The sequence below is a fragment of the Cydia strobilella genome, chromosome 12 (assembly GCF_947568885.1).
Source record: "Cydia strobilella chromosome 12, ilCydStro3.1, whole genome shotgun sequence".
In the NCBI taxonomy this organism is placed as follows: domain Eukaryota; kingdom Metazoa; phylum Arthropoda; class Insecta; order Lepidoptera; family Tortricidae; genus Cydia; species Cydia strobilella.
In genome coordinates this window covers 7831798-7845161 of record NC_086052.1, presented here as the reverse complement: position 1 = coordinate 7845161, position 13364 = coordinate 7831798, and the positions used below count along the sequence as shown (strand labels likewise).

The following is a 13364-nucleotide window of genomic DNA, read 5'->3' as shown; positions in this document are numbered from 1 at the left end:
CGATATAATGTAAACGATTGTATCATGTCAGTAGTATCAAAAACATCAGATTTCAAAGTCTTAATATCGCTCTAAGTTGTGCTGCTATAATAAACTGTTTGTTTGTCACTCCTGCTAGTCCGGCACCTATACCTTCAATCTATTCATAGTAATGTTACTATAAATAGATTTTAGGTGCTAACTAATGGGACAACGCCTAGCATTGGGGCATAGGTTGTGCTGTTAATGAAAAAACGATGTTTGAATTTAGAAAACAAGTATAATTTATATCAATAATTATAATTAATTGTGATTCGCTCAATCCAGGTGCGGCTGCAACGCGTCGCAGCACTAATCTGTAAATTGAAAAACAAAGTTGTAAGTAATCATTTTACATTTTAAGAAATACAAGATGGTTTCGAAAATATTATGATTTGAAAAGATTCTATGGTATTTCTATTATTCATAATAATAATAATTTGACTCAGACTTAAAAGGGGGCGTTAGATGTAATAGACATAACAAAAAATACTTCTTTGCAGTATTTATATGCTTACTTAGAAGAGATGATTTTTCTGAGAAAACTCAAAAACGGCTCATGCTGAAACTACAAGGGTTTCTAATCGACTATGGAACCCTTAAAACATGTCTCATCTTATTTCAATTTCTGAAACATTAATCTAATTACTTACCGTCAAGAAATAAAGCTACATCACGTCTAATCGTCTTGGTCTTGTTTTTGCCAGGCTGACCTGTCACAGACAGATAAAGGCTCATATAGAAGTAGGGACAAATAATAACATAATATAACGACTCGATTATGAAATGATTTTGACTTTTATTTACTTGAATCAGAAAAAAATTACATATTATTTTTGTTATTTTTTTCCATGTTTATAAATATATGACTTTTTTGATTAAGGTACCTACTTAAATATATGCAATGAATTTACCGCAATACGTAAATACTGATAGACTGTAAATTTTCGTAATGTAATTAATTACTTTTAAATAAAAATAATGTATTTTTGGCACTAGAAATTAACTGTTGACATGTAAAATATTATTTTTTACCAATAAACGTTTATGTACATATACGAATACATATTAATGTTAATTTAATATTTTCCATTTAGGCTACAAGGTGGCAGATCCTCTAACGCGCACCGTGTGCATGGTTTATGCAATACTGACATATTATGCGATGCAATATGATTGAGGGACAAAGGGGCGTGCCACGATCCCCATAACCACAACTATTAATCTGACAGGTTACAAGAGTATACGACTGGCAAGAACATACTGATGTCGAATAACAACTGATGCATACATTAGTTTGATGGCTGAAGGACGTTGCCTGAGCTAGGCGGCTCAGCTGCAAACTTATTCACATACTTTATAACTTTTTAAAACGATTTAAAAGTTAACCTCGAAAGCTGGTCGGCCATTGAACGGGACATTGAGGACATTCCTGAGATCGAGGACATTCCAGAGATTCCGCTACGTTGATCTTGGTCATCTGCGTAGTTTCTGTAAAAAGGGTGTGTACAAAATTTATTTTCGAACCACAAGTTCCGGTTTATGAAATAAATTAAATGGTTTTACTTCATTATGCTTTCCTATTACCGCTTCAGACACCACATATAAATAGGTAACGTATTAAATAATTGACTCATGGTCTTTTTTATAACAGAAAAGTCACAACTGCTGCCTTAATATGTATAAGTTTGAAGTTTATCTATTTAATATGTCATCATGATTTCCAGCATGAAAAAAGACCAATTTAAAAAAAATACCCCCTACATTATTATTTAGAAAGAAATATGTACCTCATAGTTTTATCAGCCATAGACAGACCATTGCGTTGTTGGTTATCCATCATGGATCTATATAGAGAACACAATTGTTAAAGATATTACCTATATTTTCAAATAATTAGCTCTAGAGAAGCCTAGAGGTATAGTAAATATGTATAATATTAATTATCTCGTAACTTCGCGAGTGAAATATTCGTCAAATCTTGACTTTGCTTTATTATTAAACTAACCTCAGAAGCTGATCAGTAACGGATTTGTCTACACCAGAGTTTACAGCAGAGTCCATATCGGAACCACTTCTCCATCCACTCGTCCATTTCTTATTATCCAGAGCGGACCTGTTAAAAAAAAGAAACTAATTGAAATTAAACATAGCTACTATGTTTATATTAATAGACCAAAGGTGTGAATTCTTCTGCGAGCCATAATATATGTGACGTTCCACGGGAAAAGGTACCTTATGGCGGCTGGCGCTTACGTCTCATACCACCGCAATAGTATTGGTGCGGCGTTAATAATAGCGTAAGCGCCAACCGGCATAAGGTACCTTAAGTACCTTTACCGTGGAACGTCACATATGTCGTTAATGAGCGATAACATAAATGCATCAACATCAATATAAAGGGGATAGTCTGTAAAATAAAATGGAACTCACCTTAAAACCTGATCAGTAACGGTACGAGCCGCAACAGAAGACATACCGGTACGCTGTAGATGGTCTCCCATTGAGGCTCTGTTAATGAAAAAAAAACAATGATTCAAATACTGACCGGCAAAATTTTAAATTTGTGAATCTGCAAACGCAGATATAAAGTAGAGAAAAAAGGAAATATTATGTAAACAATTTGTTGTTTTACAGTACCTACGTAACTAATAGAATATGAATTGATATGTATGACAAAACGATATTAACTATATTCATCGAGACTCACCATTAACCACTTTATGAGTGAATTACATTCATAATGTGTCCATGCAATTTTGCAGCTCGTTGTAGGTGCCTCTATTATTTGAATAATTAAATAAAAATCCCATTTTGAACCTTTTCTTGCGGATTTTGTTTTGAGTCATAAAATTTACCTAGGCTACCCAATGTTAGGACTGAAAATTACCATCAATCATAAGTATGTTTGTGAAAAGCAACTCGTAACGTCTTGGAAACTGATTGAAAGCTTACCTTAAGACCTGATCAGCGACTGATCGGGATGAGGCGGAAGGCATGCCAATGCGCTGTTGCGGGTCATCCATGCTGGCCGTCCTGTGAACCAAATATTGTACCTACTTAAGTAACTTAAGACGAAAGTGGAGGATCCGCGCGAAATCGCCTTTTCATACAAACGTAGTTCTCGTTTTCCTCTCTGGATATTAATATTATTGAAAATATTTTGACACAATTTATTGTACATATCAACCAGCTACTTGTTTGATTTTTTTTGAATTTTAATTATTATAAGAGGAGCATCATGAAATCAGTTTATCGCTCCTATGTTTGACAATAATCAAAAAGATGAAAAAAGTCAAACGTATAGCTATGGTTAATATACATCAAATTATGTAAAAATATTTTCCATAATGTCAATTTCCAGAGAGGAAAATTAGGACTACGTTTGTATGGAGAAGCGACCGTACCCTTTCCTCTAAGAACAAATTAAATTATTTTCTATGAAAATATTTTAATTTGTGTTTTTCAAGTAGACAATGCGTACCTAAGTTGTTAAGAAATAAAAAAATACCTCAAAACCTGATCAGCAACAGAACGGGCTGAAGAGTAAGCCATGCCTGAACGCTGTAGGTGGTCTTCCACAGAGGACCTGTAAAACGTAACAATCAACTTTTCTTATACTACTACATAACTACAATTAGTGTCAATTTAAAAAATTAATATATTTTGTTAAGCAAACACCTGCTTTCACAAAACATTTAATTTGAACAAAAGATCATACGAGTGCTACTAAAGTTGGTCATAGAGCCAATCTAACAGAACTGCAGTAACAGAAATACTAAGGGTATGTTTGCTCAAACCGTCTGACCCCGTCAAAAAACGTTCACAACATGTTTTTGTATGGGAAGTTTCATAGTTGTGGGAGATGCGACCTCTTAATTTGGTAATTTTTTCATTGAGTTCATAATTTGGTTATTTTATTTTTTTAATATTTTTTAACAGTTTTAAAAAAAGGAGGAAGTTCTGTTTTCGTCGGAATCTTTTACTTTAAACATAGAGTAACTTATACTAGAGCGGTACTGTCATAAATGAATAAAGTCTAATTAAAATGTATGTTAACCTCAAAACCTGGTCAGCAACAGAGCGGGCTGCAGAGGAAGACATGCCAGTGCGCTGCATTTGGTCTTCAATGGACGCAGCCCTGTAAACAGAACAGAGTGTGTAATTGAGTATACCTAGTGTTGGGGAGGAGTTTGCTGACATAGTCTATATTCCATGTACGTTCTAGGTACACTAGGGTAATATTATTTTATAAAGTAGGCATAGTAAATTCTTTCTGAAGATTTTATCCGGTATAGACTTTAAATACTCTTTTGACCACGCAGATGTGCCCTCGTAACGAGTGATAATATTGAATTTGAGAAACAAAAAAATAACCTTAGAACCTGATCGGCGACAGAGCGAGCTATTTGTGAAGGCATGCCAGAACGCTGCAGGTGGTCTTCCACGGAGGCTCTGTGAAACGAAAAACGTGTTGTAATAATACTAAACAAACTCTCTCAATATCTCTAGTTCACTTATATAACTTTTAGTTACGAATATTATCAATATTCAAAATGATTAGTTTTGTCCTTAAATATTTAGCTTACCTGTAGAATACTTTAGTTATTGTTTAAATAAGAAAGAGAGTAAATAAATAAGTGACTAAGAATAGATAAACAAGCGCAGTTGTCATACAGGGAACTGTGAACTTTTCACACTAGCGAACAACCTTGACGGTGACAGACGGTATGGTGCAAACAAGTACTATCGTGTCGTGTCGTCACTCTCACACTAACATACTTTTTAGATAACAGAGTCGATATAATCGCGACCATCTTAAACCCACTGGGCGCACTGGGCTAACAGAATGTCATTAAACACTGATGTCTCATAAAAATGAAGGAGAGCTTACTTCAAAACCTGATCAACCATGGAACGGGTCGCAGCAGAAACAACGCCTGAACGCTGTAGGTCTTCCGCTGAGGCCCTGAAACAAAAAAAACTTGCTATGCTTAACACATTCACTGCCCCCAACGCACATGTGCGTTCACCGTCATACAAGTTTGTCCCTAGGCCACGCTCCCTGGCAGTGAATGCGTTAAATTGTTAAGCTTTAGTGTTTTACCACTAGTGAACTGAATCAACTCTTTATTAACTATGTTTCTATGTAGGAACTTACTTCAAATATTAATACTCGTAATTATAATAATCGCATCCTACAGTCACTGTAGATAGTAACTTATATTCATCATTGACACTTCCTGCTGAGAGGAACAGAGAAAGGTATATGTTGTTTCTCTATCCTACTCAGCTATAAAATAGCATAGGCGTCCTGCAAAAAGGTAACTGTAATAATCCTTTAGATAAATATGGACCTAGATATGGTTGAATAGCTGGGATGACAAAACGTTAGGTAGTGTATGATATTACGAAACGTTTAAAAGGGAAAGGAAGTTAACCTCAAAACCTGATCGGCCATGGCACGGGCTGCAGCAGAAGAGATACCGGAACGTTGTTGGTCTTCCAGCATCCTGAAAACCGAAAACAGATTACATTTTAAAACCGAAATATCTCGAGATTTAAAACAATGTTCCTCGTATATGAACCAGAAAAGTTGTACAGAACCAGTTGTAGTACCAGGTGGCGATCACAATATTCACAATAGATCAGGGATGGTCGCAGTGATACTTAGGTTTTGGAGCCTTATATAGCCCCTATCACAAGAAGAAGAAGAACCAGAAAAACATAATACTATCTCCATTAATAATGGAAAATAAGTAGGTGTAGGTAAGTAAACCACTGTCGGACATATAATTAAAATTATATTAGAAAAACTGTAATTATGTAGCAGTAATATTTTGGTAATGAAAGGCATGATGGTATTTCGGTTGAATACATCAACCAAATGTTTGTAACATTTATATTGCATCTATTTATGAGTATGTAATTACACTCAGTTTTATTGATAGATTTATGGAAAGCTCGATTAATTGTTTACCGTATTCTCGTGCAATTTATTTCAAATTAAAAGTTATTTTACATTCGCTATTATGCGAGATGGGGCAATACTAACGTCATGATAAAAAAAAAACTATTAAAACTAACTTTAACTGCATGTCCTTGTCCTTGGCAGAGCGACTATAAGGGCTGTCAAGTCGCATTTGATCCTCCATTTGTGACCTGTGAACGAACGAACTGCTTTTAACTTCAGATTCACCAAGGATTTTCAAACAAGAACCAATTTTCTTTTAAACTTACCTTAACATATCGCGCATCATTTTTCGCGCTAAGGCGCCACGCTGTTAAATAATATAAGTGATCATTAGTTTAGTTTTCTTATTTTGGTCAAATTGCTTGGATATTTTAGGCCTTAATTAGATGCAGAAAAGCGAAGATTATTTAGAGATTTCAAACTTGCTAGGCATTCTTGGTCTTCCTAGGTTGTAATTATTCCAGTTACTAAAAATGTTAGGTCCAATCCAGTCCAGAATGTACTTTGTACGTTGTCAAATTAAGAGTTAAGTCCCCGGCGAGATTGGTTCTCCATACAAACATAGTTACGCTCTCATTTTATTTATTTATTTTCTTTATTTAGGATTACCAACAGATAATACATCTTACATGCTCTTAAATCTATATAACAATCATTACTGATGCTTATCTAATTATAGGTAACCACAACTTATATAAGTGTCTTGTACCTGTGAACAATAGTGAACATGCAGTAAACTTATGGCTATATGAAATTAGTACATTACATTAACTAAAATATTTACTATAAAAATATTTTATTAATATTTTATTAAGTATTACTTTAGAATTTTTAAGAAACTATGACTAACTAACTACTTTGGGACATCCAGTGAGCCAACATATTTCGTCACCTTTCTTTTAAACTGTTCAAGTTTGTCGTTGAATATGTCAACTCCCGCAGAGCCTGGGATGTGATTGTGTGATTGTATTTTAAAACGACTAGCTAGATTGGTCTGAAACTTTGTACTTACAATAGGATAAGGTATATCTAGGTCTATAATTAGTTTATGTAGGTTCAGATACAATAGTAAAAAAAAATACAGCGAATTTAAGTTTTTTATACAAAACTATAAAATATAGCTATATAAACTAATTACAGACCTAGATATAAAGTTTCAATACAATCCAACACGTAGTTTTAAAATGAGAACGAAACTCCGTTTGTATTGGAAGGTGAAATTCGGCCGAGCTTGCCGGGTACTCTTAAGCCTAAAACCAGCATGTGACAGAACAACAGATAATTTGAAAAATCTTAGATCACATAGATAGTTTTAGTTTTCACTTACTTGTGCGCTAGCACTCAAGAGCACCATGGCGGCGATTATGAAGACAGCTTGGCGGATCATTGTCACCTAGTCAAGCAAAATAAACGTGTAAATCTAGAAGACGTTCATTACTCAATCTCGACCAAGAAATACCAAAATAATTTAAGTTGTGAAATTTTAATACTCCTTTAGAATCCAGTAAACCATTTGGCTCTACATTTTACTAAAATGTAAACTCTAGTAGTGCCCACGTACTGGCTACCTACTAACTAGTAAGTAGTAACTACTAATATTTGTAATTTATGTGATATTTGAATGCTGAAATTCCGGCCAGACATGTAAAGAACTGACACAACACATTTTAGACATAAGCTTTTATTGCGGATTTTATTTTTCTGAAGGCAGTCATTTACTAGAACTAGAAAACATCAAAATATCCGTGCTTTAAATAATATTGGATTATTAATTAACTAGTAAAAACTTTAAGTTCGAAAAATTACCAAACAAGAAAACTGAAATTGCATGTTAGCAGATTATGCCAATGTAAATATTGGCGTAGGTCAGATTTGATTTTCTTACAGTCCAAATAATTATAATAAAAAAAATGTAACAAACCTGAATTTGCTGTGAAGTACTCGTATATGTAAGGATTGGAGCACTGGAGGAATGTAACTGAAAATTTTACATCCGTTTATATACCCATACACTGCACGGTGGATGCGATAATGTTTTGACACATTAATTGCTTTCTATTTGCACTAAAGAAAATTGATTACCTATTATCGAGCCGTATCGAAAACTGACAGATTGACAGATCAGAGTTGAATACTGAAGTTATAGAAATTTTATATAGTTACGTAGGTATGTACTACAATAACGAACGAAATGATCCTAAAGATTAGTCTTAAGTACCTACCTACGTAAAAGCATTTCTTTTTCAAGATAGGTACTTATCTATTCCACTTATCATCAGTCTAAGCATACCTTTCTAATTTCATTATACAAGAGATTTTGGTTACCACCGCCCGCTAGAATGATTTGTTTGTATTTATACATATTTAGGGACCTACAGAATTATATTCCACTAAACCATCAACATACGGATATTTATTTATCAGGTACTTTATCGAAATTATAGAACCTAAATAATATATATTATATATATAATAAGTATAATAACTATTTAACGGCTGTCATTTTGATCTAAATAAAGTATATTGCAGTTAATAAAATTTTAATAGGTTCTAATCGTATAAGTCTGTTTTAATGCGTTGCGAATTAATTTAGTGTACTTTAAAGTAATCTTGAGTTCCTAACCTTACTCAATTGCTAGCGGAAGAAATTATTAAACTTTATTTTATGACTTATGACAAACATAGTTTGCTAACTGTCGGAAGAGAGTTTGTTGTGATGTTGATATATTGGAAAGTTCATGACATGACGGTTATGTCATCAGGAAACAGTCACGAAGATACTTTTATGATTATGTACCTATCTATTTCATAAATACTGCGAGTGAAATCTCACAAGTTAAGGGTCTCCGGCAAGCTCGGTTGTCCATACAAACGTAGTTCCGCTCTCATTTTAAAACGAGTAGCTAGTTGGCTCTGAAACTTTGTACTTACAATAGGATAAGGTATATCTATGTCTGAAATTAGTTTATGTAGCTTCAGATACCATAGTTAACAAAATACAGCGAATTTACGTGTTTCATACAAAACTTGTTTTTGCTCTATTTCGCTATTCTGTCATGTAATAGTTATTTTCGATACAAGTGCGGAAAAGAGGAAATTCGAAACGAGTGGCGATAAATTAAAACACGACCGCAGGGAGTGTTTTAAATCGACACGAGTTGCGAATTACCTATTCGCACGTGTATCGAACAACGTTTTACAGTACATATGGCCATTTAAACTTTCGACATATGCACAAAAAGTGCACGCACTAGTGCGACAAAGTAGCACCATATGTACTGTAAAGAAAGTTTTGATGACAAAATTGGACGATGAGCATGAGGTAATTAATATTTTGTAACATGATCAATCATTCCATTCCTTCTTCATTTCGATATTCATTTTCTGTCATGTAGGTAAACTATGGGTAAACTGGACACTGAACAACGACATACACGAGTATTGCTGTCAACGTCAAGCATATATAGGTACTTGACAAGCACATGCACCGAACGGTTTCAAGCCAAGTTTCAATATTTTGGCTTCAGTCTAGCCGAAACAAGAAGAGTCGCTTGACAAAGACATACCAAAATGATCAATCGATTGCCGTCAATCTAAATTTTTATCAAGCTCCGTTAATCACGTAACTGCGTTTCACTACATAGTATAAAACAAAGTCGCTTTCCGCTGTCTGTATGTCTGACCCTATGTATGCTTAGATCTTTAAAACTACGCAACGGATATTGATGCGTTTTTTTTAATAGTTAGAGTGATTCAAGAGGAAGGTTTATATGTATAATTTGTAAAGGTTTTGTGTAAATTTTGTTCAACTACCCGTGCGAAGCCGGGGCGGGTCGCTCGCTAGTGATTGATAATCGTTTCAAGCTAGGTGGTAAACAATCAATTGTGCGCAAAATAGCTGTACATTGTGTAAATATTTATAGGTAGGTACGCCGGATATTGGATATTCGTTTACAAAATCAGCACATGTCAAATTGTTCCTTAATAAATCGGGCCCGATTTCACACTTCAGATACCTAATAAATATTTCCTTCCTTTATATCCGTTATGTATATGGTCCATGATTTCAAAATGGACACATTTACCCTCGAGGTCATCGATTATATAATTTTTAATAAAGTCAATTAAGCTCACGGTCCTAGATAAATATATTTTCGTTATATCATTACAATATAATTTACCGGTAGTAAAAAAAAACGAATAAATATTCCAGATAAGTGATTATCAGTATCACACTGTGTTTAATGTTTGCTGAAGTGTGTCTAATCAATTCCATTGCAACGTTTATTAATCATATAAATCAGTCACATAGTAACAGTAAGTGTAACGAATCGATTTTATGACGTTTACTAACTACTAGTTACAGATATTAATTTTATACTAGCCATATTTGTGTCGTTTCGTTTACATCCATAATTAATATCTGCCTACTTTATCTGAAATCCGTCGCGGTTGTGCTAAGTCTAGCCTCAATAGTTCGGGCGCGTCGGGCCTTCGAACTACTCGGAGTTATCTAAACAGATTGAGCTTGTCGCAATCAATGCCTGGCAATGCTTAGCCGATGAACAAGTCGGAGCTCCTTACACGAATACTAAAGGACAAAAAAAATATTTTTCAGGCTGTAATACAGGTTGAAGAACATTAGCATAAACGTAGAGAAATTATGTTATAGAATCACAAGATAAACACCAAACGAGACATAATCACGACCAAATTCGAAACTACCTCCAACATTTCTAATATTCGGATTTTCCGTGTCCAACGTTTCGGAGAACCGTATTCCGTCTACATAATAATGTCCCTGCTTTAATGAGCTGCAACGTTAAGCTGTGTATAATATATTCCCCTGTCACTATCATAATGACCGAGCATGTCCTTCAGTCATGTTTCTCTGTAGAATGAGCTGTATTGTCGGTTATACTACGAACGTATTGTAGTATACTCGAGGCTGGATCTTAGCCTTTCTGAAAAGCGAGATTAGAAAAGCTAGATACCCTATAAATAAAACAAATAATTGCTACACTTCGACCACGCTAAATTTGCACTGACTTGGCAGGTGCGTATTATATTCTTCTGCATGGAAGTCAAAAGGCATGCATATCCCAGAGCGCCGAGCGCCATACTGACATGAACATTTAAGTAGTGTGGTTGGACTCTTAATTATCTGTGTAGGTGTGTATTAAAAAAATGTTATATTTTGAATTTTTTGTAATAAAGTTTATAGCGATACCTTATTTAGATATTGTTTGTAAGAACCTGAATGAGATCTTACGTATTGTCAGGCTTTCAGCCCTCGATTATTACGGTTCCGTGAGAGTGGAATGGTAAAAACGTGGATTGGTGACTGACACCTTATGAATATGAATTTATTCCCAGACTTATGCAAATTTTCCTTCACTGAAGAGTCGGTTCTGATAATGTGTACCTTTATCGGGAAAATATGTACAGACCGCACATTTCTTCCTATACAGAGTAAAACAATCCAAATGGATGAGTAGATTATCCAAATACTAGTTACCGCCTATTTACTCTTACAAATAAGAATAATAGAAATGTTTTGAGCCCTTACCTAAAGGCCGACAAGATTCTATTTGGTCGTCGGCATGTTGCGGATTTTAGTGGTATTTATATATTTGACTGGCAAGATTTTTTTGACGACAGACTTTGAAAGTCATCAAATGTTACCGATGTAAACAAGAAGAAAAGTTATCGTAATAGGGGATATTACTGCAATGTTCTGCCACCAAAGTGAAGGAGTAGCCTTTTTAGTAAACCATAGAGTAACTTATACATACTGTACCTTTAACAAGTTTTTGACAAGTTTTCACAGATAATAAAATATAACATTAATGCATTAAGGCGGTTAGTTTACAGAGGACCTTTTGATATAAATAGCGAGTTCGTTAGCGAGCTTCGTTTATTTGCTCATGATTCAATATCGCGCCCGTGACATAAAACAGTGCTTTATCCCCTCAGTGTATAATCTACTATTATAGTACTATGCAATTTTCCCGGTGCAGTTATAATGTTTTCCTTTACACGCTCGGTTGTTTTTTTTTATCCTATAAATATTGGTTGCCAATGCTTGCCACGTAATCGCCCACATACCGTCCACTTTACGACGTTGCAGTGCAGTTCCGTCGCCGCGGGGGACGCGCGTAGAATCTGCGTCATAAACATCTGCACACTTTAGTACCTTGTCGCTTTTCAATACGATAATACAATGCTATACAAATGGTTTATATAAAAAAAAAATATAATTATATATACATATATAGTTTAGTTTTATTGTGACTTGATTGTGAACAATACATTGCTTGCCTGGCAAAACTGTTACGAGAATTTTCATAAGAGCGCTTTGTCCTAGTATTTGTGAATACTTGTATAGTAAATAAATAATATACAAGTATTGGTGTCCACCCTTACACAGTTTGACTAAGCCCCATAGTAAGCTTAAGAAAGCTTGTATTGTGGATACTTACACAAAGCTAAATACAGGATGGCTAAAAAATAAGTGCATTCCCGTTGCCAGGGAGGCTTTGGGGCCTTATGCATACTGTATAAACAGAACGTGACGTACTTAATTAAATTGTGCGGTTCAAGTACGTTCAAAGTGATGAAAAGATGTCCTTATAAAGGACAAATTGTTCCCAGATGAAGTGATGTCTATGTTTTGGAAGGGCCCTATTTATGTTGTTAAATTGGCCGGCGAGGCCCATGGCGACTCATTAGGCGCCCAAATATCACTCCACGCTTCCTTCGCACTATAATGTTTAGAGTGAAAAAAGAAAATATTAATCAACAACAACATGAAACATAATATTATAATTTATTTTACACCTACACGCTGTGTTAAAAATAAAATCTTTAAAAATGTGGATTTAAATTTTAACGATTTTTGAACATCATTTTAACTAACATAATTTTCTTTTATTAGGGCAAAATGCAGCTAGCTGTGTTTTCGGAGTGGTTCTTTCGTTCTTTTAAAACAGAGGTCGTAGGTTAAACGAGTCAATCTCCCTGCAAAGCTAAAAAAATCGATGGTATAAGGCTTAATATTGTCTTCGGTTACCGCGATAGTCTCATGAAATAAAACTACGAAATCGGATTATATCGCGTACGTATATTGAATTTCGGGATTATAGAACGTTGGGATGTATACTAATTGTCAATTTTAATATTATATTATTTTAATTCAAAATAAATACCACGGTGGTTGTAAATGCAACATTGTGCTCATTCATTCCATGTGTATGAGATAGTTTTATGTTGCAATACGTTACAATAACATACATAGAGGACAGGTTTTATTACTTTTTCTCTCAAGAGAAACGAAAACGGGTAAACGGGGGAATAAAATAAATAAATATAT

At 34.5% G+C, this 13364-nt stretch overlaps 2 protein-coding genes across 5 annotated transcripts in view; one reads left to right on the top strand and one right to left on the bottom strand.

The window, feature by feature from the left end:
* Window positions 1-13364, top strand: part of LOC134746044 (general transcription factor IIH subunit 2) — a 250183-nt gene that overhangs the window by 151505 nt on the left and 85314 nt on the right. The gene's annotated exons all lie outside the window — the stretch shown is intronic.
* Window positions 261-8043, bottom strand: LOC134745772 (uncharacterized). 4 transcript variants are annotated; one of them, XM_063679852.1, is made up of 16 exons: window positions 7914-8043; window positions 7320-7385; window positions 6259-6299; window positions 6106-6180; window positions 5460-5531; window positions 4913-4987; window positions 4396-4473; window positions 4079-4159; window positions 3530-3607; window positions 2974-3054; window positions 2452-2529; window positions 2027-2134; window positions 1809-1865; window positions 1408-1509; window positions 672-731; window positions 263-335 (listed from the first exon to the last, which is right to left on the bottom strand). In XM_063679852.1, exons 2-15 carry the CDS (start codon window positions 7377-7379, stop codon window positions 698-700), a joined length of 1020 nt encoding a protein of 339 aa, XP_063535922.1. In that variant the 5' UTR covers window positions 7380-7385; window positions 7914-8043; the 3' UTR covers window positions 263-335; window positions 672-697. The 4 variants fall into 4 exon arrangements, with proteins under 4 accessions (XP_063535926.1, XP_063535925.1, XP_063535922.1 ...); XM_063679854.1 differs by having other exon boundaries at window positions 6112-6180; XM_063679855.1 differs by lacking the exon at window positions 1809-1865 and having other exon boundaries at window positions 262-335.

Bases quoted from the DNA above. Each gene is read 5' to 3' on its own strand.
- LOC134745772 (XM_063679852.1), bottom strand. From the start codon at position 7,379: ATGATCCGCCAAGCTGTCTTCATAATCGCCGCCATGGTGCTCTTGAGT. The intron at 3,608-4,078 runs GTTAACATACAT...TACGTTTTACAG, and splicing joins GTTGCTGACCAGGTTTTGAG to GTCCTCTGTGGAAGACCACC. The intron at 1,866-2,026 runs GTTAGTTTAATA...TTCTCTATATAG, and splicing joins GTTACTGATCAGCTTCTGAG to ATCCATGATGGATAACCAAC.